Source organism: Trachurus japonicus, chromosome 13, assembly GCF_045865225.1.
Source record: "Trachurus japonicus isolate A0001 chromosome 13, Traja_1.0".
In the NCBI taxonomy this organism is placed as follows: Eukaryota; Metazoa; Chordata; class Actinopteri; order Carangiformes; family Carangidae; genus Trachurus; species Trachurus japonicus.
In genome coordinates this window covers 36,380,727-36,406,176 of record NC_140919.1, presented here as the reverse complement: position 1 = coordinate 36,406,176, position 25,450 = coordinate 36,380,727, and the positions used below count along the sequence as shown (strand labels likewise).

Sequence of the window (25,450 nt, the reverse complement as noted above, 5' to 3'; positions counted from 1 at the left end):
GAGAGGGATGAAGGAATGAGTCTTGAGAAGATTTTTGTAAACATTTCAGTTCAATTTGATTACAAAATAGTAAACCTCCACCTCTGTTTGTTGAATGTCAACATTAGCAATGTCCGGGACAATATTGACGTGATTGAAAAAAAAAGAGACATGTACGTATAAAGAATGAATGATGTGCTATAAAAAAGTATCAATGGCCTAGGGTAAGGTTGCTTTTTGACAGTAAAAGCTATTTGAAATGAAACAAGTTTCTTTGATGCATTATGTTTACTGTCGCCTCTGGTGCTGGTCTGTTGACACCAAGAAATAATTTCCCGTTCATCATATTGTCAGACATACGTACACGTTTGAGAGGTGAAGCTTAATATAGACTTGCTCCGAGACTTGTATGGACATGTAAAACCAAACTGAAAGACGCTTTGTTACTCTACAGATGGTGTCAGCATAACAATAAATGGGTACTGTCATAATTTTTAACTGCATGGTTTATTGCAATGTCATGCTTATTGCTTGGGCTGCTGCAAGTGAAAATATTACGAGTCTAGACTTAAGTAAATAGAAAGAAGCAATACAGCAAAAACAATGTGTGCCAAATACATATAAATGTGCATAATGTAATATATGTACAAAACTGTGTCAATACTGCTATTGTAAGATGTGCAAGGATTAGATGTGAGATGAGGGAGGGTGTGTACGAGACAGAGCAGGGGCTGTCATATTTTGGTTGTCATAAGTTTGCGATCAATATCTCTGCTGCCACTCCTGTCTGGCTTCTTCTTGATTTTCTGCCGCTTCCTTGCCTTGTCATTGATCAATCTGAACGATCGGCTTACTGGCTGACATCCATAAACCTACATCTTTGATTTCACACAATGGGGTCACAAAGCAGTTTAACCTTATCAGTATCTGCGAGCCTGGTAGTGGTATGGTTTGTTTGGATTTTTTCAAGCTATTTTGATATTCATCCCATAGGTTTTATTCAATATACATTTTGAGGGGGAAAAAAAAGGTAAAGCTGATAATATTTCTCACAGGATGTGGCTCTGCAAACAGACCGACACAGCTGGGCGACAAGAGCGTTGTGAGACAGAGTGCAGACGGCCTGGCCTGTCTGATAAGAGTCAAGAGATATGAAGTTTAGCTCTGAAATGAACTGAGGCTAAATAAAAAGGGTGCTTGCTGCTTGAAAGGACAGGGAGGAGAAATGATAAGGCAAGGTGTGAGAACAAGTAAGAACTTGGGCGATACCAAATGTGCACAGATAGTAGGCATAGAAAGACCTTCAGGGGAAAGACAAAAGAAGCACTAAGAGAAAAAAAAGCGAGCTAACAATAGAAGCCTACATAGATTTACTGAGAGCATGGTACACGTTTTGAAGAGATAGATACATGTGTAGGTGTGGTAAAGATAGGGAAGGGAAAACAGTAGAAAACATTAAAAAAAATAAGAAAGGAAACGATAACAAAATACTGTATGGATGTTGAAAAGGAAAAGGCAATCACAGTTTGTTTTTTTGATTGCTTACGCAGAATTTTGAAAACAGGGTCTCAATTAGTACAGCTGCACACCCAATCAGCAGAGCACCTGAGGTCCTTTGCCAAATGAACAACTCTTGTAAAAACTATACACTAATTTATTTAAAAGAAACAAAAACATACATTTGTTACCACATTGAAACACACATTTCATATGACTTAATTCTGTTTGAACCAGTTATACACTGCAGTGCTTAACCTAAAACACTTTTAGCAATTCTACTTCTCAGTGATTAGTATTGTAAGTGAATTACACAGAGAAGGTAATATACAATACACTCACCAGACACCACAATGCTACAGACTGATAAAAATATTATTTATTTTTCTACATAAACCTAAAACAGACAACATGCCGACAACACATGTTCCAGTTTTCATGCTACTGCAGTAGAGTTCATAACACTGTCAGCTCAGCAAATGAAAAAAACAAAACAAAACAAAAACACAAAGAAACAAACTGAAAATACAGTACAGACATAACTGGACATTATCTCTTCACCAAGTTGGATCAGGCCAGAGAATTTCATCAACATCACAGGTGATATCCTCACTGGCCGTGCAGACAACGTGTGAAGTTTTGAATGTTGAATTCTTGCACATCTGCGGTGTCAGTTTGGTCACAGGCCTCCTCCATGGCCTGAATGAAGGGTACCTGAACCTGGGGCCAGAGACTGAAACCCTCCACCGCCATGCCAAGAAAAAACTCTTTGATTGGTTTAGAAACTGAGAATATGGTATATACTGTAAACAGTGGATGGTGTTGACAGCAGTTCTGGACCAGAGTGGTGGAATGACTCATTGTCTCAGATGACAATGTATTGCATCTGATGCATTTCTGACTCCTTCCATTTTGGTTGAGGAACTCACCTGCTGTATTTTTTTTTTAATATAGTGCTTTAACCTGATTGGTGTGTCTACAATTAAGCAAATGTGTTTGAGTACCTGATGGTTGTGTTTAACCATTTGCCTCATAGGTGTGGTTATTTAACAGTCAATGTTTTGGAAAGAAGTGACATCATGATATACTTCTGCGTCTAATGTACAAGTGTGTTTAGTGTTTTGCAAATCACTGCATGTATTGTTTTGCAGAAAGTGTGCGGGTGACATTGTGGTAATAGTGGTGCAAATCTGGGCTGATGTTTTACTCATTGAGTGTAAAGTTTTAATAATTGTGTAATACTTTTGATTTTAGTGTTTATGCAATCAAAAAAAATGTTGTAATATGGCAGGATGGTGATTCAGTAACAGGCTTCTACATGTTCTGCTGCTATGCCCTTCAGTTCATAACATTAGTCTGCTGTCTAGTCTATTTCTTCAAAAAGATACTTCAATAAAATCATGACAAATATCTCACACAACAATGTCAGAATCAATACAGAGGACTTAAGTGGAAGGCTGCTGTGAAGACAACAGTAACAAAATAAAGAAGACATTTTTTAAAAGTATGTAACAGGCTCCTCTCTGCCTGCAGCTTGTCTGCAAGTTGTAAAGCTACTGAGGGTGATGAGCTATGCACTCCACTGGAGTCCAATGCTTTTATTAGCTGGCAACCTGTCAGTCTGCCCACTGCCCCACTGTGAGATGGATGATAAATCTCTCAAGACTTAAATTTATGCACCGGTAGATTATATCCGCTCCGTACTCATGGTGTGTTAGCATGTGTGTGACAGAGTGTGAATAAACTTTTGTTGTAAGAAAGGAAAGGGCTTTGCAACAAGCTATGTGTAGGCATATATCTATTTATACAGCACTTATAAATAATGGAAACATAACCATATAAGCAGTCTGAGTAAGAAGCTGGGTCAACGTTCGCCTTCACAGGTTTACTCCTCCTCAACAGTTTTTGGTTTGCCGTCAGGCAGGTCCTGAGCTGTGTGTGGTGGGAAAGACAACCCTGTTTCTGTGAGGGATTACAACCTCCCATGAAGAATCATTAATGTTTAGTTCTGGCTTGAGTGGCATTTATGAAACAGCACTTGAGTTTGTTCAGCAGTATTTACGAGTCCATTATCATCTTCCTTAAGGAAACCAGTAGAAGCTTAGGGATCCATTGCCTGGGATATTATATGACCCTGCAGATCCATCACAAATGTATTAGGGAGAAGCTACCTTACTCTAATAACTCCCTGGATGCAAACAATCAAAGCTACCATGTTTCTTCAGGTTTTACCATGAATGCACTCCACAGTCTTAATTTGTCTCCTTCACCATGTATGATAATGATGATATGATATGATATGATATATCGCAAATAAGATATTCAACTTTGGATGAAACCAGTTTATCCACACAGGAGCCAATCAGGACTTTAGATTTTAGTGAAATAGGCAAGTTACATAATGTTCAGTCATAAAAAACACACATAATAATACCTTGGTGTAATGTGCACATTTTCTTTTTTAAATGAGTCCAAGGACTTTTTAAGAATGCATTCAGTACATGTACTTCTTTTTTCTCAGTTTTAGATATTTTATTCCAGCAATACACAGTACCCTGTGCAAACACTGGACAAACTCAAACACTTGGAGCACTGCTTACATTTAATCTATGTGCTCCCTGGCTGAAGAGGGAAGAGAGAGCATAGGGGCACGGGACCTCGTATCTTCTCATGAGAGCACGACAAGTGTTGTTTGTGTTTATTGTGCAGCCACAAACAAATCTGTAAACATTTTGAAATTCTTTCTCCCTCTCTAAATCGTTTTTTCTCACACTGTTTGAAAGGATTAATGTGAATGTAGACACAGCTGATGCCATACTGACGTTTATTTAGGCACTGTGGAATATAATGTTTTATTAAATAATGTCATCTGCACATGTTTGTGCATGCCTTCTAAATTCTATATAATCATTCAGCACAAAAGCAACAAGCTGGGCAGGGAGTCAGAATCTGCAGCTGCAGTCATCTGAATTTGTGATGACACTGAACAGCAAAGAAGTGTGCATGTCCTGATACCATTTCATATAACCCAGTGTGATTTCAAGGTATGATGTTTGGTTTTATAATCTCTATTAAAAAACACACATAGAAACATATCTCTTCCTTCACATGGAGGGACCTCTCTTAATGGTGTAACCTTTGAATTTGAATTGGCCGTTTGTCCTGTTTGTCGCGCCTCCAACTACGAGTTTCCACGAGTTGCCGCATGAGTTTACCCGAGTAAGGAAAACGAATTTGATTGGCTGTTATCGAGCGAGCGAGATATTCAATGTTTGGGGCGAGACCGAGCTCTGTGTGTGTGTGTGTGTGTGTGTGTGTGTCTCAGACGTTTGATTGATGGATGGCGGATCCAATATCAGTGGCCGATGAATCGTGAGCAGGGTGACGCATAATTTGTGTGCCTGCATTATCCAATGCGAAAAAAACTACCCACTTTCATCCCGGATTTACTCGAAAATATAATTTTGCACAGAGTTTGGGCTACGTCGTCTGATAGATGAGTTATTAAACTAATTTTATGACCTAGAGTGGAATCACATTCATTTTTCTTTTCTGTACAGCTTTAATGAAATGCTTTGCAACATCCTGGAGGAGTCAGCGGTCGGAGAAAAGAAAGGCAGAACTTTAATTTAACCTAAATTTTAGATTGAGATAATAACATAATAAAATGTGAGATAATAAAGTGCAAAAAATATTAGTGAAGGGCTGAAATAATCATTTGCAATCTAATTAAAAACGACAGCTTTGAAAATTCATATGAAAAAGCAGCGATAGCAGATCTCTTTTGGCGCTAATTGGCATTTAACTTTGCCTTTGTATTTTTCATTCAGCAACTTCAAAGTTAATTAATCTCCCCTTTTTCATTTCATGTCTCCATTATCTTGTCTCTTTTCCCCTCTTTATACCATATGTGTGTGAGAGTGTGCACACACATAGACTCCTGCACATGCATACAGTTATAGTATTCTATAGCCTACCTCATCTGTTGTTCCTGCTCAGGTCCAGGATTGTTAATGATCCACCACAGATAACGCTGCCTTATCAACAATGCAGTCCCCAGCGTTGGGTGTTCCACAGAGATGCACCTTGCATGCTTAGCAGGTGACTCCCAGGTGTTCAGCTCTTTTATTGATGTTGCTTTATTGGTTTAGGTGTGTTTAGAGACTTTACCACTGGAAGGTATTTCCTTTCCCCATTAAGTCCAAATCAAGATAAGATTTCCTCAGTTTCCTTGTGCAGGAATGAAGTCTGAGATAAAATAAGAAATGGTATTCAATCCAAACCAAAACAAACACAACCACAGTTTTCATTATTTTATTTCAATTCCAGCGTCAGACTTGCTTCAGTTTCTGTTTAATCTATGTGAAACCATACTTTACTTTGAATTCTACTCACATGTGCGCCATTGCATTCACAAATATTAACAAGCCCCACACACACAAATGCATCCACACACTGCGTATCCCCACACTCTTCCATTATCCATTAGCAGATGGGGACAATCAGCAGAGGAATACACTGTCAAGAAAATGGCTGACGAAACATTTTGCCCTCAAAAATTGCCGCACTCACACCAACATACAAATCTGGAGAGCTGGGGCTAATCACAGAAAGACACAAACCCAGCCTCACAAAACAAAATTTGTATTCTCTATACTTAACATATGTTTTGTGTTAGCAATTTTTTACCCCTGACCTTTCCTTCTTGACCATAAATTCACATCCCCTTCCCTGACCTCCTCCAGTGATTAGTTGCTCCCTCTGCAGACACCTCCCCTTCCTATTTCTCCTTTCCTCTTTTCTCTTCCCCTCTAGCCTTGTTGTTTAGATTCTATTATCCTGTGCTGCTTGGCTGCCTCACCCCATTAATCCCCAGCAGTTCAGTGTGTGCATGCGCGTGTGTGTGTTTGTATGTATGTGTGTTTATGGACGTCTAAACTAAAAGTGGTGCCAGTGTGAGGCTGTAGTGGCCGCCGAATGTCTGAGATGATTAATGGTGTGGGTTAGGTGAGGTGAAAAATGGCAGCACACACAGACACACGCTCCAACCCACAAATAGACTCTCGCATACGCGCAGACTTACCTCGCAGGTGTCCTGCTAATATCTTGTCTGCAGGGGTTCGTCTGTCTGGACGGAAACAGACTCTGGAGCGATGTTGCGTCTCTCTCACTAGACAGTTTCAAGATGGAAGTGAAATGTGGATGTGGTGAAAATGGAGGGGAAGTGATGCGCTTTAATGGGAGCTCTGCAGAGGAATATAGTTGTGAAACTACTATTGCTGATCTTGACATGAGCTGGAAGCTGTTTGGGTGTGGGTGGCAGTTAACAGTCAACTGTAAAACAACTGCAACAAAATGTAACTAAATAGTGTGTACTTTGTTGTTTTCTCTGTTTGTGATTCCCCTCTGGGTAACTGTGTGTGTGTGTGTGTGTGTAAGCTGATACACTTGTCCTGGATTCCCTGCTAAACTTAGCCAAGTGACTGTGGTCGTGATTGAGTGGTCATCAGCACGGTTCACTGGGCGGATTTCGGCCGTGGCAGGGTAAAGCCTTAGTACCTGTTGCTTCAACACCGCTGATCTCACTTCACATGAACTTATACCACTCAAATGAGTATTGATCCAGCGAGGGACAGGGGTGGGTGGCTACACTGTGACTCACACAGACTGGACTACAAGGCCACATCCACACTAATGCTAAATAAAGAGCTAGGGCTGTGCATATTTTCACACTGTTATACTTGACAATGGTTTATTGGGAGACTTTGAAACACTAACAATGTGCTTTTCTTATCATGACAAGCCAAATAAAAAGGCCTTATTGTCAGTTGATGAGAAAACTAAACAAACAAATTGATCAGTTTTGTCAATGTTAAATCCAGGAACTACAGTTGATTGTCGTGTGTGATCTAGACCTGTGCAGGTGTATGACATCTGCACTGCAAAACAAGTCTTCCAGCATAAACAACCAGGACAACCACCACTGGTTTGTTCCAACCACCCGATCTCAGCCATTGATGCTCACAGTGACATTCATTCACTGACATGATGAAGACTCAGAAAAAAGTTGAAAAGCCTAAGGAATAGCTGGTGAATGAACACTGAGATTATTTTGTCAAACTGTTATTTTTAAGGTCAAGATGAACTTTCATGCTTAACTCTAAAGCCAACTTCGATGAGAAGTTTAAAATTCGCTATGGATAAAATCATAACATGCTAATAGATCAAATGCTGGTATGGAGGAATTACACCTGCTGTAGAAGACCATGTAATACGACTAAGATTGTCGATCACTTGCAGGGGATTAAAGGAAATGTTTGACATTTTGGGGAATTCATTCACCATTTCGTTGAGCATTAGATATAAAGACTGATAGTCTCATGTTCTGTCTGCTCAATATGAAAGTAAAAACAGGAAACGGTCTCATTTAGTGTAAAGGCTACATCCACACTACTAGGTTTGCATTCTGAATCAGACGTTTTAAATGAACGCATATCTGTCCAGACGAACATTTGAATCCATCCAAACACCTTTCCCACCTGAAATCACATACATACATACCTTAGCAATCACATTCATTGGGCATGCACAAGCTCAGAAAACAGGAAGCAGATTGTCTACTCTGCAGTTGATTAGTCGCAAAAAAAATATTTTTAACATGGAACAGCAAAGGCAGCTTCAGTGTTAAAATGCAGAATCTAATTGGACAACAGCTGCGAGCAAAGACAGCAAGGTCAGTTTATTCATTATCAGAGTTGTACTACCACTGCTAGTTGAAGCTAACAACAGCCAGTTGGGCACTGACCATGAACATCCTTGTCATCATTTCCAAAAGTCTCCATGTTCACCCGTCCAGACTACAATGCAACTGTGGAGTTGTCAAACTGAAACAGGGCCAGCGGGGTTGTCACCAGTTTCTGTTTTCACGAGAGATGTGTTTTAAAATGAACAGTAGTAGTTTGGATGTAGCAAAAAAAAAAAAGGGAAGCATGCAGGTTGTCAAACTGAAACAGGGCCAGCAGGGTTGTCACCAGTTTCTGTTTTCACGAGAGATGTGTTTTAAAATGAACAGTAGTAGTTTGGATGTAGCAAAAAAAAACAAAAAAAACGGGAAGCATGCAGGTTGTCAAACTGAAACAGGGCCAGCAGGATTGTCACCAGTTTCTGTTTTCATGGGAGATGTGTTTTTAAATGAATTGTAGTAGTTTAAATGTAGCAAAAAAAACAAAAAAACGGGAAGCATGCAGGTTGCATGGCTACGTCACATTGATGGAAAAACTGCAGGGGGTCACCACACATGGAGAAGAAATAGTTTGGCACATAATCCCTTGTTAACAAAGGCTGGTTGTGTCGTCCTGCTTCCAGTCTTCATGCTAACCTACTTCAAGCATCTGGAGCTTCATATTTAGCTCATACACATGAGAGCATTATTGATCTTTTTATATAGCAGGCATGTGGAAAGAGGAGAGATTGAAGGATATTCAGGTTTTGTCACTGTGGACTGAATAGCTGAGAAAGATCACCAAAGAAGACATGCTTAGACACACAGTTGCCCTTTTTCGTTCGTGTGGACATGTCTTATATGTCATCTGAGCAGAATAGAAGGTGAGAAGTCAGTTACTTTATTTTTGTCTATTCGAAGTCTTCCGTGAAACCCCAGTGGACCTCAGAGCCTTTCCAATTCCAATTCCAATTTAGCTGTGTGTGTGTTAGTGTGTGTGTGTGGAGTGGGGCAGAGGAAGATGGCACATACACTTCTTTTTTTAAATGGATGAATTGCTTCTATTGTGTTAGCAGCAGCAGTAATTACGCTGGCTGCTGGGATCCTGTCATTCTCTTTCCCTGGCCACCAACACTGAACCGTGGACGTTACGTTGGGCCACAGTATGTCATCTGGCTATGACAAGAGTATTCACATCTGCCCGAGGACTTTACAAAACTGCTGCAGCCTCCCGTGCTAACCTTCGAGCTCCAAACCATGAAAAGAACACAGTCGCTCACAGCACTTCTCATTATTATGAACTTCCCCCATCAGCTTCAGTGAGGAAGTGAAAATGTCAGGCTCTTCTCTGTGATGATGAGGGCTGCTGTGACTCTCAACCCTAAACTTTAACCCCCAGCGGCCGACTGTGGTGGACTGGGTAGAACTGTATGTATTATTAATGATGGCCAAATTCCACACATGAAAGGCCAGCATTGTGGGCTGGATGAAAGCCCCTGTGTCCTCTCTCTCTCAGCCACCCTGTTTCTATCTATTTACTACTTCTTCTTTCTGTTTTCTGCTCTCTGTCTTACATCATGTATTCTACAGATCTACTTTTTTCCATTTTATTCATTTTGTAATTAGTTCGGTTGAAAAGTTGTATGTCACAGTGTCAATGACTCTATCAGTTTCTCTCCAGACTGTTCCAGCTTTGTTGGTGAACATAATGGCGTTTTGTCTGTTGTCTTCATTCTTTCTGCAGTTTGAACAATAGTGAGTTCTCATCCAGCCGGATGCCAACAGAAAACTCTCTCCTTGCTGTGTTTCTGCACTGCGTTTGTGTCTCTTTCAGGACAGTGAGGCCATGATACGTGTTTTATAAAACAAAATGCTGACATACCGGTAAATCAAAATGCAATCTCATATTCGTGTGTACGACGTCCCATAACATTTACATGCTATTGTCATGTGCAAATAACACATGCTCTGCTCATTTCACAGCTCTCTCCCTTCAGTGTTACATATCTTGCTCACCTGAGTTTGGAGCAACATCTGAACTAATGCAAAAATGTCTTCACTCACATGATTGGATGCAAGACTGCTGCCCTCCACTGGACAAAGTGTCTCACTGCAGAAAGGATAGGGAGAACTGATTTTTGTTGTTCCCAACCCTTTCAGCTCGTGGCATTTAGCTGTTGACAGTTCAACAGTGTTATTCCTCTCTGATTGCTTCATTTGCATTTTTCATAGTCCAGTAGAGGTATGACTCACAGTATGAAAAGACAGAGTCAGAGAAAGTGACTCAATGCTCAGTGGATGATTTTTTTGTTCTTCTAAATCTTCATTTTAAGTTTTGATGTTTTATTTGCAATTAACCAAATAATTTGAAAAATAAAAAAAATAAAAATGTGCACTCCTTGTTGTGTAAATTGTGCACTCCCCTAATGACACAAACCCTAATAAATGTATATTGAATTTCAGGTGCCCTGGTGGCTCACCTGGTAGAGCATATCACAAAAGTCCTTAAGCAAATTGACATGTCCAAGCCATGTCATCCCCTCTTTCTGCCTGACTTCCCTGTCTGTCTCCCACAGAGACTGGCAAAAATAAAGGCAAAAATGCCTAGAAAGATTTTTTTTTTTTTAATGAGTTCAAGTGGGGTAGCACTGCATACTATGTACTGTCTGCACCAATCACTGATTGAAATCCATGATGGGCCTGTTTGTTTGACAGCTGGGGCCTTTGAGACCCCAAACTAAAGTAACGATCTGTAGCAGACTTCTGAAACATTAAATCAGTGCAGAATTGTCTTTATGCAATTTTCATAAAATATGTTATTAAAGGCATTGCTAAAACAACATGTTTCTTTTAACAATGTCTCTGTGACACCAAACATAAGATTATTTTGTGAAAATAGTATTTTCAGGGTCAAGGATGAACTTTCACTCCCTTTTGCAAACATCGTACAACAATGGACACACTGTTTGGACCTGTAAAGACAACATGCTGAACAACTCAGGCAACACTGATAGGAGGAACTGTAGTAGGCCTAATCAGCTGCAAGGAAGAGATAGAAAAGAGAGGGTGATTTAGACATACCCCTCCATAGCCAAGATTTGAATTATTATGTGTAATGAGTAACACTTGGAAACCCTAAAGAATAATAGCTGCCACATTGGGACCACAAGTGTGGTTTCAAAGTTGTGAATTATAATCATGAGAGGGCTATGGAAAACATTTTGTTCACACTGTTCTCCGATGCTATTGAAATGATGAATGGGCAACTTTCATCATCTGAATAATTCATGAATCAAAACATACAGTGCCACAGTGGATGAGTTTAAATAACAACTATGGAAACAGAGCAATTAATTCAAGGTCAGGAGGCTATAAACAAACCAGCTAAAGGAAGCAATATGATATTTTTTTTTGCCACCAGTCTTTCCTTTTTGAAATTACAGCCTGAAACTTGTTGTCTGAAAGCCCCTGAGTCCCTGTGGGATGAAAACATTGGAGAGGACTTATCTCTGTCATTAATTAGCTCAGTGATCTCAGACATTTTAATTAGTCTACTGTCACTCTCACAGGACCAGGAGTGGGGATTAAAGGCCTGTCGCTGTACATCTTATTGTGTTCTTGTAGATCTTCACCTTTCACTGAATGGATCACACAGGGGCAGTTCTCTGCCTATTTCAGGCTATTTCAATTACAGCATGCTGGGGATGATATGAGATGAAAATGGTGCAATGAGCCCAGGCCCCTTGGTAGAAGCTATAAGGAGCTGTGACATGCAGCTAAAGATCTGTGGATCAAAAAAGTCTCAGAAATGCAAACAAAGCAGAATGCCATTATGTTTAAGAGACCTGTTTTTCTTTTCATCTGACGTTATACATTATTAGATGTGAAAGAAAAGTGTATATTTTATAATTCAACACTCTGGTACTCTTGGCGTAAAACCTAAATGTTTGGTTCAGTCTCATTCAACCAAAGAACTGCTCAGATGCAGCAGACAGCTGAGCTGAAGAGCCAGGTATTTCCCTCAGAAGCATGGAGACCAAACATAGGGCCGAAAACTCACTGAAGACTGGACTTATTCTAAATGACTAGCCAGACACACAGCTCAAAATGGATGCTAAAGTTGCTGTGTTAAACATGTTGATGTTGTGCAGCTTCTTTCCACTGCACCAAAATAACCAAGTTACGGTGTGAAAGTTAAATACTAGTCCTGCTGAGTTTCACACCTTGGTGTGCTGCAATGGAGGGACAGTGACATGAGAGGCTGGTAACTCTTTCAGTGCAGATGTTAGGTTGTTGTTTTAGGATACAGTGGCGTGTATCTTAACATATCTTTACTTTAAGTATCGGTGTTCAGAAAGTGGAAGGAGAACAAAAGACACATGACCTATTTTTTCTAACACTATGGAAACTTTTTTTCTCCCAGCAATTTGTTTTGTTCATATTTTGAGTGAGTGAAGTAGGCTATATTTGTATAAAACAACAGACTAGTTCCAGTCAAGCGAGAAGCTGTGTAAAAGGCCACACATCACCATCGTTGTTTGTTAGCTTGTTGTTGAGAATTCACCTGGGGGTTTTTGGCATACCATCATTAATTGATAAAGTGACCATGTCTATCTAATTATCAGTGGGGTGTGAAAATAAAGTCTGCTTTGACAGGACAGGCCTGCTCTTTACATGCAGGGTGATCACTCTCACAGATGTGACAATCCACATCACAAGGCTTTAGGTCACATTACCCCTCACTCCCCATGGGGCAGAGTGCTGATTGTCCTTGTATAGGCTTTGGCTTGTTGTTTTTTTAATGGGATCTAAGGAGAGGCTGCCTGCAGGGTGTATGGAAAGCCCACATGACGACCAATCCACATATTTCACCTAATGTCACCTGAAACAAAACAAAAAAATCCTCCAAATTTCCACAGTGTTTTGGGTCTACCTTTGTTTCCATCTGTTTATCAATAAATGAAAATCACATGTGTTTGTGTATGAACACTCACTCACACTGTAATTTTTGAACCATGAGTGTGTGTTGTATCACTGATGATGATTTGTGGATGAATGAAAACTCCATTGATCCATTTAGCCCTTGAGGTGACAAAGTCTTTGACTGCGGTTTAGTCATCACTGCACTGAGCTAACAGGCTTTTCAGTGGAAGATTTAATGAAGAGAAATGTGATGACTTTTAATAACTGATTTTATTACATGCTCATCACATGCTTTTTCGCTCTGATTAATAATTACACCACAAGACATGACTCATCAATAACGTCTTGATTCAAAGCTAATTTGAAAAACAACCAAGTGAGCAAACAGCCTTGTTTCAGATATTGATCTGACGACAGAAACATGGCTTAATGGCACAAGGAAATGAAAGTCCATTTGATATGGTGGTATGAAGAAAACAAAATGAGCTCAGTAGTGTTTAGACTTGCAAGACAAAAGCCCAGTGTGTCACGTAGGGTCATGCTTGACAGAAATGATGACATGAGTCACTCCATTCTCACTCTTGTTATATAATTTCGGTTCACTTGGCTAATATTTTTCAACACATATCCGAGCTAACTGTAAAAATCCACATTTTAACACTTTCTGTGTGTTGTTCCTATAATTTTATACAGAGTTTATCACAATTCAGCTGGACTTGTTGAACTTATTTTGAAACAATGAAACTCATGTGATGAACCCAAGAGTTCAAGAGAGAGGAAGCAGACCATAGAGCCACATTGCATTTTGGGGTTAAGCAATAGGATGACTATCAAAATTGCAGTAGACAGGCCTTTCCCGTAAATTGTGTGAGGATGAGTCAAGTAGCTGTAAGCCCGAGGATCACTGATGTCGAAACTAAGGTGTGGCTGGCAGATCTGCGTGAGTACTGAGGGCAAGCAAGCCCCGCTGACTGTGCGATAAGAGCCGCACTGCACCTTTAACTAAACACTGGAGAGTATTTATTGAGTGACGTGGGACGCAGACTGCGTGCTGAGTGTGGGCAGGAAGCGCAGAGAGCTCACGGCGTCAAGGTAGCAGGGGTTAGACAGACCCGTACCGGAAATCAAATCACTCGCCTTCAACTGGGTGTCTGTATCACACCGGAATAATACTTACCGACAAGACTTCGTAGATATACAGGAATCTAGGGGTAATATTGTGTTTTTTTATTTTATTTAACAAGTAAAGAAAACGCAATTGGATTGACTTTGCCGGGCACGTAACGATATCACGCCTTTATTGTGAAAACCGACACAGGAAGTGCTTCATAGCCACTAGAGTTGGCTTGACCGTGCCAAGCGGAGCGACGGGCACACGGTGGCTACTTGAACGAAAACGGGGGAAGCTCGCTCAAGAACCGGCTAGGCTGTCGTCGGGAACTCAACATGCCACAATACAAATGCTGAGCGTGGGTCCGAAACAACCGTATTTACCTCCCGAAAGGCAATAGTTGACGGCCACGCCCCGTATCCACCGAGCAGAGCCCGTACAAAACTGCTGGCGGAGGCGCCAGGCAGGGTGAGCGGTGTGAAACCCAGCAGGGCGGCTAGCGGCTCGCAGCGGAGAGGAAGCAGGACTGTCGGCTTGCTGCTCTGGGAACCATGAGAGAGTACAAAGTAGTGGTTCTCGGGTCCGGTGGGGTCGGGAAATCCGCGCTGACCGTCCAGTTCGTGACGGGATCCTTCATAGAGAAATACGACCCCACGATAGAGGATTTCTACAGGAAGGAGATCGAGGTGGACTCCTCTCCGTCCGTGCTGGAGATCCTGGACACGGCGGGCACCGAGCAGTTCGCCTCCATGCGAGACCTGTACATCAAGAACGGGCAGGGCTTCATCCTGGTCTACAGCCTGGTGAACCAGCAGAGCTTCCAGGATATCAAGCCCATGAGGGATCAGATCATTCGGGTGAAAAGGTACGAGAGGGTGCCGATGATCCTGGTCGGAAACAAAGTGGACCTAGAGGGGGAAAGGGAGGTCTCGTCCGGTGAGGGCAAGGCACTGGCGGACGACTGGAACTGCCCGTTCATGGAAACTTCAGCCAAAAATAAAACCTCGGTGGACGAACTGTTTGCAGAGATAGTCCGACAGATGAACTATGCCTCAACACCAAATGGCGACGACCAGTGCTGTTCGTCTTGTGTCATTCTTTAAGAGAAAAAAGGACAACCATGAAGTTTTATTCTTTGCTCGGTTTTAAGTTTGCAATGGTAAGTTGAGACTCCCTTTACTGAAAATGTAAAAACTGGCATTAGAGATAGTTAGAATACTGTGTATTAAGTATTGTATAAGATAACAATGTAGCCAGTAAAGTTATAATAAACTTGTTATTGAAATCCTTTCTTAGCACATGCCCATATTAAGTGTAGACTAGAGCAAAGCAAAATACCGGATGTATGCTGAACTTGGCTTTAAGTTACTGTGTAGTCTTTATTTTAGTTTAACTGTCAGTTCTTCTCCATACAGTATGAGCTCGGCATTAGTCCTTACTGCTAACCTCCATTAGGACACTTGCAGGCTATTGTTTTGCTAAGCAGACTAGGGAAGTGTCTGAGTCATTTGCAGAACTGGGGGGACGAGCTGTGGCTGACTTAATTAGGTTAACTAAGTTAGTGGTGGAGTATGTACACCTACAGTGTGGAGTTAAGGAACTGCTCAAATGGTATTTTCCAGAATGAGGTTAGCAGGAGCCGGGAGATTCCAATGTTCTTGTATGGCCTACATTCAGGGATCAGCAAGCAGGGTTTTTGTTGAGCCCAGCCCAAAGTTAGCCTCAAACATGCCGTGTTTTACTTGATGTTTTGTCAGAAGTTGTTGTAGTTCACTCATGACTCTTTTTTTCTTATCTCTTGTTTGTGGCAGTGTGTTGCAGCAAGTGTGTACTGTTGAGCTCTTCTTCATGTCTCACCCTGGCCTTGGAGGAAAATGAAGGGAGGAATGCTGCAGGGGGACGAAAGGAGGAGGAGGAGGAGGAGGAGGAGGGGAGCAACTGAGACAGAGGGGAGGGGTCCACTCTTCAGGAATTCTGCTGGGTTGGAGTATCTTTGCTGCTCGATCAGTGTCCACCATTGATGTCAACACAGTGTCAGATCCAGCATCAGTTTCAGCAACAACCCCTTCGCCAGTTCCAACTGTACTCCCAACTGGAACTAACCCCCAATGGAAAAGATACGGAGGGCAACACTTAGAGACACATAAATGGATATTTCTGATATAAGAAGAAGAAAGAGAGATAGAGTATATTTTGTTAAATAACTGCACAGTCTGGGGCAGGTAAAGATTTGGGTGCTGTCTCTGCCTAACCCACGTTGGAGCAATGCTCCACAACACTCCAAATCCTATTTTTTTTTTCCAAAGTCAAATTAAATTGACACCACTTATCTGCTGGTGGAGTAAATGTGATGAGTGCCACTTTTTTTCCCTTCATCTCCTCTTAAGTGTGTGAGAGGACCTTAACTGAAGTGACATAGGGGATGGTGACCCGATCGCCCTTGTGTCAAGTGCCTTTCCAAAACAAATCAGCTGTTCAGATTTAGTGCCAACCTACATCACCAAAAGAACTCTTCAACATGGCAATCCACAAACTAGTGAACTGTTCACCTGGATAATCTCGTAGGGGTGGAGGCTGAAGAAAAAGACAAACTACAATAGGCTTTTTGTTAATGGAATGGCGGTTTTATCATGTATGTTTTACATTGGCCTTTTTGAAGTCTAAGGTGTTCATTTTTGCAATGTCTGCTTGGTCTGGCCAAACCTATATCTTGAAATGCACAGGTACTGGAACCCCCTAGACGCGATAACAACACCAAACGCTTACCTGCCAGACCACTTAAATCAAATGAATTCTCTTTGTTCTGTTAATTTTGTTGTTTTTAACAGGAAATGTGATGATGTACCGTTGACAAATCTAACCTGATTGTAAGTTTAATTTCAGACCAGCCTTTTAACAGAGGGCTGTTGGTTTAAAAAAAAAAAACAAGACTTTTAATACAAATTGCATTTTTTTAAAAAAAGAAACAAGGCTGTGTTTTCTCTTTGTTGCTATCTACTTGTTTCTGCGTTTTACCACAATGGCTAATAGCCAGTTTGCCGTGCCAAAACGAAATTGTCACGAGCACTTTGGACAAGAGTGTATCATCGCTTTAACACCATCTTAAGTTGGTTACACAAAAATAAGTGGATTACCCACAGTAATGCGGTAGTTTAAAAAGTGAACACACAGTTGTGTGCATAATTTACAGTGACCTGACTTCCCCCCAAATTTACATGAGCTAGTTGATAGTTGAGGATGTGTGGTAGACCACAGGTCAACAGGAAGTAGGAATACAATAGGAAAATGCAATGTGTCTATTGAGTTTGATGTTGGACAACTTCACTGAGCGCCCTTTTAGAAGAAGCTTTATGGAATACAGTTTCAGTTGCTGTTTCCCCTAAAATCTACTTTAATTTTCTACTGTTGCATAGCCCTGCTTTTTTTCTCACACAGTGTTCCATCTGGTTAATGCAGAGACCACTGTGGTATATGTGCAAAATCACAAACTGAAAAAAAAACAACAAACAGACCAAGGTGTGTGTATGACCAGGGTATGAGCAGTTAGAAAAAGAGATGAGTAACTCACCCCTGTTGGTTGTTTACATGACATTGGTAATCCAAGCACGGGTTATTTTCAGGCTATTACAACACATGCTACATCTCTGAAGAGTAGAAATTCACAATGAGATTTATCATCACTGCCTCTATGGTGAACCTTAACAGTATCCATCAACAAAATGGGATCAAGATGAAAGCACCGCCACTTGCTCCTGATCCTCACACGGAGCAACAGACGAGGCCAGGCAGTGCTGCTCCAGAGAAATGTCTTTTTTTTTTGACTGTGTGGGTGTAGTAGTGTTTTCAGCCCAGAGCTCCAGCCTGGGTGCAGTGAGTTTGTGTGTGTGGAGAGGCCGCTATGACTGAGCAGGCCCCGCTCTGCTTCTGTTTACCTATGGGGATTACCTAGCCCTGGCTGGCTGGACGACCGCAGAATGGCTGCAGGGGGAGAGAGTAAACAAACACAAGACAAGCTTCACACAGAGTCCAGTCTTTCTGAGAGTAGATATGTGCTGGTTTGTGCTGGTCTTGAAGCTGTGCTGCATGTGTGTGTTGCGTTGTGGTATGTACTCTGTGTGTCTTATGGGTCTTAGCATATGTGTCTGCCTGTCAATGTCTAGTACAGGCTTGAACGCCTATATGGGCCTGGGTATTTGTGCCTGTTAACCAGTGTAAGCAATGGTATCATATGTATTCTTTGGCTTTGCTTGCATCATGTGACTGTGGGGCATGGGGAGGTCAGGGTACAGGGTTGTGCTAGGGGGCAATTTCAAAGTGAATATTGCATCCAACAGGTGCAAAGGTGCATGGGCGTATGTCACACTCAGGCAATAAGGCTTTTGTAATATTGTGATAATAAGAATATATTTTGGACATGTTTTTAACATGTATAAATATTTTCTAATATATGTATAAATATTTATGATAATGTACTATAAAAAAAAGTGAATCATCAAATGTTTGAAGTTAAGTTTAGCTGTATAAGTTATTTCTATCCATATTATCGCAATATACTTCAACTGAGAAATCTGAGACCATAATATTGAGTAATTTCCCAGCCATAGCTTTACATTATCTGCAGATTGTCTGTATGTGAGTGTGTGTGTACGTAGAAAACTGTGTGTATGTACACACTGTGTATTTTTCTCCTCCCTGAAGCTGAAACGACAGCTTTACAGCTTAATATTGGGTTTCAGTGTGCTCCTCAGGAGTGCTTTGTGTTTGTGTGACTGCTGATAGCAGGGCTTAGATCTTCCTTACATCAACCTCAAGCCCGTGACTAGTTTACAGCTATGCTATCAATGTGAAGTCAAGGCTAATAGCACGTTTCCTCTAAGGCCCTCATACAGATTGTGTGATTAGACATGAACAAGAACTGAAGTTGAACTCGGTACTGGAATAATAGTTACAGTGGCAGTGGGTGAGTGGGAGAAGTTATTACAGCTATGCCCCAGATACTGTAAATGTATACCCCCCATCTTCTACTGCTGCACAGCTTCAATCTCTTGCTGTGGTATAAACATCTGATAGCAGAAGAATTTGCCCTTTAGAGAGAAAGGGGCCTGTTGAGTTCCTGTTTCTTTTTATCTAACTCTTTCTAAGGAGTGAGAAGGTGAAAGTTTCACTTCCTGCCCCTTTTGTTTTGCACAACTCAGCAATAGTGTCGACAGTGTGTGGTTGTGAGTTTAATTGGTTTCAGCCTTGTACTTATTAAGTTTCAGTATGTTGCTGCCACATATTTGCATACTTGTACCACAGCGTTGTGTTTTATTTATTTTTTATTTTTTCTTTATTTTAAGGAATGTAATTAAGCTATTTTCAAACCTCTCGCTCTCAGTTGCAGCCAAGAGGAAATCAGTAGTGTTCAGGTTTACAGATGGCCCGGCCTGTCAGTGGTTGCTGGTCATGGGAGATGGTCATGTGATGTGGTTGCCATGGTTAAGGGGGGTTGGGATGTGGTATGGCTGTGCAGGGTGGCCTCGTGACCTATGGGGAGTTCAGTCACTGCTGGAATGGTGACTGTAAGAGAGAGGAGGGTGTCAAGTCTGTTAGATCATCTTTCTCTCCGTCGTCACCATCATATATTTTCCTTGATCATGACAGAAAGTGTGATTTGACATTCAGAGGTAATTAGATAACTGTAGGTTTTACACGTTTTATATGAATAACTCCCTTCCCTTGGTTACAGTAAACTAAATATTTATTTCCTAATGATTAAGATTTGGGTTAAATGTGGTGTTTTGCTGCACAGATGCAAGATCTGTGTTGTGTTTTTTTCTTTTCTTTTTTTTTTTGCTGCTGCTGCTTGAAACAGTTGCTCTGACAGGAAGTGTTGCGACAGCCAGTGAGAGTGGGTGGTGTGTGTTTGCATTTTTTACATGGGACTTAATCACTATATAGGCTCCTTGCTGAATTACAGGCTTCTCTTTCTCTCCCAGCGTCATCATGCTATTTTTAAGGCTCTGTTGTGTTCAAGAATGTGGTTTTGCCCTTTTTTTCTTGGCAGATGTGCTTGTTATGTACTGTACTGTATCTGTCTGAGGCAGTATCCACTCTAGAGTCGGTTTGACTTCTTATTAGTGTTTCTTTCTCTGCATGTTGACACATCACATCACTTTAAACTCTAAATTTAACAAAGAAGGTGCTTTCATGTGGTTTACATGCAACAGCGTTGTTAATCACTGTTATTTCCCTTTGAGCTGGGCATTACCATAACAACGCAGGAATACCCATTCGCTCTGTGTTTGTCTTCCCGTCGTTGGCTGAATGAGCTTTGTTTTTTCTCCCTTTCTTTCACACATGAACACACACGCACATGTGTGCACATCATTGTGCACATTTACACACTGCAGTTGAGATTCCTGCAGCGTTTGCACCAGGACTTTGTCCAGACACAGGCAGCAGAGGCATCACTCGCCTCCTCTGTTTCACCAAGTTCCTTCACAGAGACATCGCGTCGGATTTAACCTGACGGTTCCTTTATTACACAGTTATTACTTTATCCATGTGATCATGTCGTATTCTTTGACTTTACTCCACCTTCAACTATTATATCTCACTGGACGATTGACTACAGATTGTGCGAGATCTTCAAATTATGCACATTTTGCTGCAGAGAGTTATATATTTACAGGAGCACTGCTGCATCTTTCTCTGCACAGAGATGATGATTGGTCTGATGGTTTACACGCTGCTTCTCATTGGACTTGGTAAAAATAACAAGGGACAGTTTATAGTAAGAAGTGTCATGAATGATCATCCATTAGCTCCTTCATTCAGCTCTCTCTGTAAATCAGGGAGTGGCCCTCTCACTTGGAGCTGACTGAGCCTCTATGGGAATGCCCCGGAATTCCTCTCATTCCTGTCATTCCTTCAACTGTAATGTCTGGACATGTCTTTAGCCTGAGCTGAAAGAGAGATGGAAGAGAGAGGAGAAAGTCAGGATACGATAAGGGCTGGTTGATGTTTATTTATTTGAGGTGATTAGCTGCGTGGTTTTGGCAGCACCATTGCCCTTTATGTCTGATTGGAAATGACTTAAGCGATCGCTTCCTAGCTTACCTTTTGTTGACGTTAGTGATCACAAGTCTGACAGAGGAATATCACCAAGAATCTGCAACAAATACAAAGGTGGAGAGGGGGAGAGAATGGCAGTGACAAAGGATTAAAAAGAGAGTGCAGGGTTTGTCTAAACAGGCCTCCTGACACCGCCCCACTGTGTCACAAGATGGATCCCACTGGGCACACAGTCAAACTGCTCTTTATACCCATCTTTAGATAATCATAGCACAGTTGCTTTGGTTCACACCAGAGCTCGATCTGAAAAGGAAACTAGGCCAAAGGAGCCAGTCAGACAGGACTAGTTACTAGCGGCATCCCCAGTGTGGTTTAATAGCTTTTGTTCACTGGTGTCAGTGAGGACAAGTAGTGCTTAAGGACTTGATTTGTAATTGAGCTAAGTTATAATCAGTGTTTTAATTATGATGAGTAGAAAAAAAACCAGGTTAATAAGTGCGTGCAGGCATAGCAGATTGCAATTTGATCTTTCTGTAGGTATGTATTTAGTCGCTGAGCAGATAGATTTACACATACAGGATACTATCAATATTACAATATCCATAATAGCAGTGTTACCTTTGGTCTGAGTGATTCAGGCACTGTGTTTGTCACTTGGCAGCTGTTTCTCCACACAGCAGCTTTCAGCTGTAGCTCTTGAGGCTAGGGTGTGGTTTCTCACATGAATGACAGGCCGGCATCTCTGCAGAGGACTTACAAGAAGTGAATGGCCTTGATTATTTCCTTGTAGTTTGTTTTTGTCGCTCGTTTGATCGTAGGCCCACATCGGTGTTGAGAAGTGACGCATTAGGTCATATTTAGAAGAGGAGGGCACCCAACATCATTTGGACCTGAGCATGCTATTCATGTAATTTAGGAAGGTTAGGGTGAAACCACAGAAGTTTTAAACTATTGGTTGTGATAAAGCTCAGACGGATTTTTTTATAATGTAATAATACCCACACCCCTTAACCACTGCTGGCACCACCACAAGGATGTCCCAGGGCAGTCGGCAGCAGAGCAGCATCTCTGGATCTGGATACAGCCTGAGCTACTTTTACCAGCTAAACCCATCACTAAGTATTTTTGAAGTTACGAGCATTGCAAGTACGAGTATTTCGCACAAAAAACCACTAGCCAAAACTTTAAAAACATATATCAAAGACTTTAATCATATGTAAATCCGTGTGTCATATCTGATTATTCTGTGACAAGAGGTAATTTACAATTATTGCCATCACAGTTTTTCAAATTAAAACTTGCTGTTATATAATTTGAAATAATCTCAATTTATGTATCATTATAAACAACACTTACACAAAGTATCACTGTCCCTGCTCTGTTATGCACCACCCAGGCAACGTCTTCGCTGTGTTCCCCATCCCAGCTGGCACAGGAATTGGGAGCATGCTAGCCTGTCTGTCAGCCACAGTGACACCCTGCAGCAGGTAATACCTTCACTGGGAGTAGTAGATCAGAAGAGAGTTCAGGTGTGTGCATCGATACCCTGCAACTGTGACAGCTGTCTTTTTGATTGATTAAAAAGGTGACACTCTTTAGAAGGGATGAGCCTGGCTCACAGAAGCTTTTGACAGCCATTCTTCATATGAAGACATGTTCTGCAGCATATTTCAACAAACCAATGAAAACCTGAGAGATTTGCATACTGTAGTTTTGCTTTAGGTATGCAAATGCATAACCAAGCACTTATAGATAATTACAAAACAACTATGTTAAGTTTGAAGAGAAGCTAGTGCAACTGGCTCCTGGCAGGAATCAGCGTCTTGTTACACTTCAACCTGACAGGATGCTTGATGTCACCAAGGAATTAACCTTCTGATTGAGGAGTTATGTGTTTTATTCACTATACTTAACTTCCCCATTCCTTTGCGCCGTGAAACAAACTGAACAGGTATCAGACAGGCTTTTGTTTTGAATCATAACTTTTTTTTCACATAATCATAACCCTCCTTTATTTTCCACCCCCCCTCCCCTCCCCTCCCCCATCTGCTGCATCTGTGGTTGAGAGAAGAGGGTTTGTGGCTTCCTGCTCCAGGGCTTGATGCTGGGTCATGTGACTACCTCCCACCACCCTGGTGTTGCCCTCTTGTCACCACGGCAACTTCAGCATTCTGACTAACATGCCGTGACATCCGTGACCTTCCTCCCCCATCTGCAATCCTGTTTCTTTTTCTCATTCCATCATCTTTTCCCCCATCCTCTTATATGCATCTGACTGGTTTCATCGTTACTCCACATCCCTGCCACGTCCCTCTATTAGTTTATTTTTATGTCTTTCTGTGACTTGAGTCACACTTGACAAGCGTTTCTTTTTTTTTTAGATACCTGGCATATTATTGTAGGCCTATTTATTTACTTATTTACTTGCACTCTTTTCTATCCATGCCTCCCTCCTTCCCCCAGTCCACATTCATCATCAAACTTTTCTCTTGAGGCAGGTTTATGCAACATCTTTCATAACCTGAGCATCCGGGGGGCAGAAAAAGAAACTTGTGGGAGAGAGCAACAACAAAAAAAGAGCTGAGGTTTTCATATTTAGAAAAAAGTGTGTGTAATGCCTAAGTGTTTCATTTATGTAAACTGATGTTATACGCACATATGTGATGCATTTTGTCTTGTTTAAACGAACTGTCTGCCCAATTTGAAGAGAGATTTAATGAGGATGTCTCCCACAATTTCACCCAAACACATGATAATAAATGGTCCTGATGGTGCTAAAATAGCATATTCAGAGTATTAAATTACCGAATCTACTCATCCATACAGCAACAGACCTACTTCATCTGTTTGGATTTGTTTATGTGATTGAATAGCCCCATATTTTGTCTAACCTGTCAAGAGGCAGACAAACTTCATGCTTCCTTTGAGTCTATAGAATCTTTACACTCATTTTTGAGGCACGCAAACACATTTCAAGGAGTCCCAACATACTAAAGACCTAAAAGTGTCTCTTAATATTTTACTACATTCTACTAGCTACATCAACAGTGACTAGTGTTTAAGTACTGTACACGCCTGTATTTTACAGTTTGTTTCGGTATCCTATTAGTAAAGGTGTGCTATTTATTTACCTTTCGGAAGCATTATCCAAATATGGTTGACAGGAAGTGTAGTCTGATAAATCATTGTGTGGCACAGCTGACTGTTCACTTAGTTTGCTCTGTAAAATTACACACTGCCACACCCCGAATGCCAGAGCGACTGTTTCACACACCAATACACCGCAGAAGGAAGAGATTGTGACAGTGCAGCAGTCAGGACCAAACATTCATACCTCCAGCCAAATCACTGTTAACACAGCCCCGAGTTATTACCACATGAGTCACACGCAAGTCTCTTTCATTTTCGCTGAAACCACATTGATATTTTTCTGCTGACAGAATGCGTGTAGGCTACAATCACACCTGTACTGTACGTACTCTTGCTCACTGTTCCTGCATGCAAGAGCATAATGGCCTTACATGAAAGTGTCATCACAGTCTATGTGTTAACAGAAATATGCAAAAGATGCCCCAGATATGACCCTCCACAGTGAATTGATTTCTGGGAATGTTGCAGAGGCTAGGCTCTGAGGAAATTGCTCATATCCTGTGTGGAGCTGTGGAAGAGGAAGTCTCCTGTGACATGGGGAATCTCCAGTCTACTGACCCACATCATTGGACTCTGGATCCTGCTACATTATTGTTACCAGCGCTGTTGCTTTGCAGTGTTAGAAAAGACACTTCAGACTGATGAAAACTTGATAGATGTCAGTAACCAGGGAGCATGTTATACTGTTATGTTGCTGTAATTATTCCTGAAGGTGCCCTGTGGAAGTTTCCTGTCAAACAAGTTTACATGCAGTGTTGCTGACCAAAAAACATTATTTGGATGAGGCCTATCAAACATGATAATAGTGTTTCCTGCCTCGGGTAACATTTGCAAGGCTGGGATTTTCTGAATCCTGCGTTGTTAGGCTAGCTGACATTTTTCCGCTGCTTTTTGTTTGTCTACATTTCTGGCAGTGATCAACTACAATTTTTTTGAACTCTGGAATAACACGATATGGGCGATAAATGCCTCAGATTGTGCCACAGTTAGAAATTCCCTAAAATTCTCAGATT

The 25,450-nt window shown here is 41.3% G+C and overlaps 1 protein-coding gene across 1 annotated transcript; it reads left to right on the top strand.

The window, feature by feature from the left end:
- The first annotated feature begins 14,493 nt into the window (after positions 1 to 14,493).
- LOC146976491 (ras-related protein Rap-2b) lies at positions 14,494 to 17,200 on the top strand. The gene is made up of 2 exons (XM_085796312.1): positions 14,494 to 15,390; positions 16,043 to 17,200. Exon 1 carries the CDS (start codon positions 14,783 to 14,785, stop codon positions 15,332 to 15,334), a length of 552 nt encoding a protein of 183 aa, XP_085652438.1. The 5' UTR covers positions 14,494 to 14,782; the 3' UTR covers positions 15,335 to 15,390; positions 16,043 to 17,200.
- Positions 17,201 to 25,450: the final 8,250 nt, after the last annotated feature.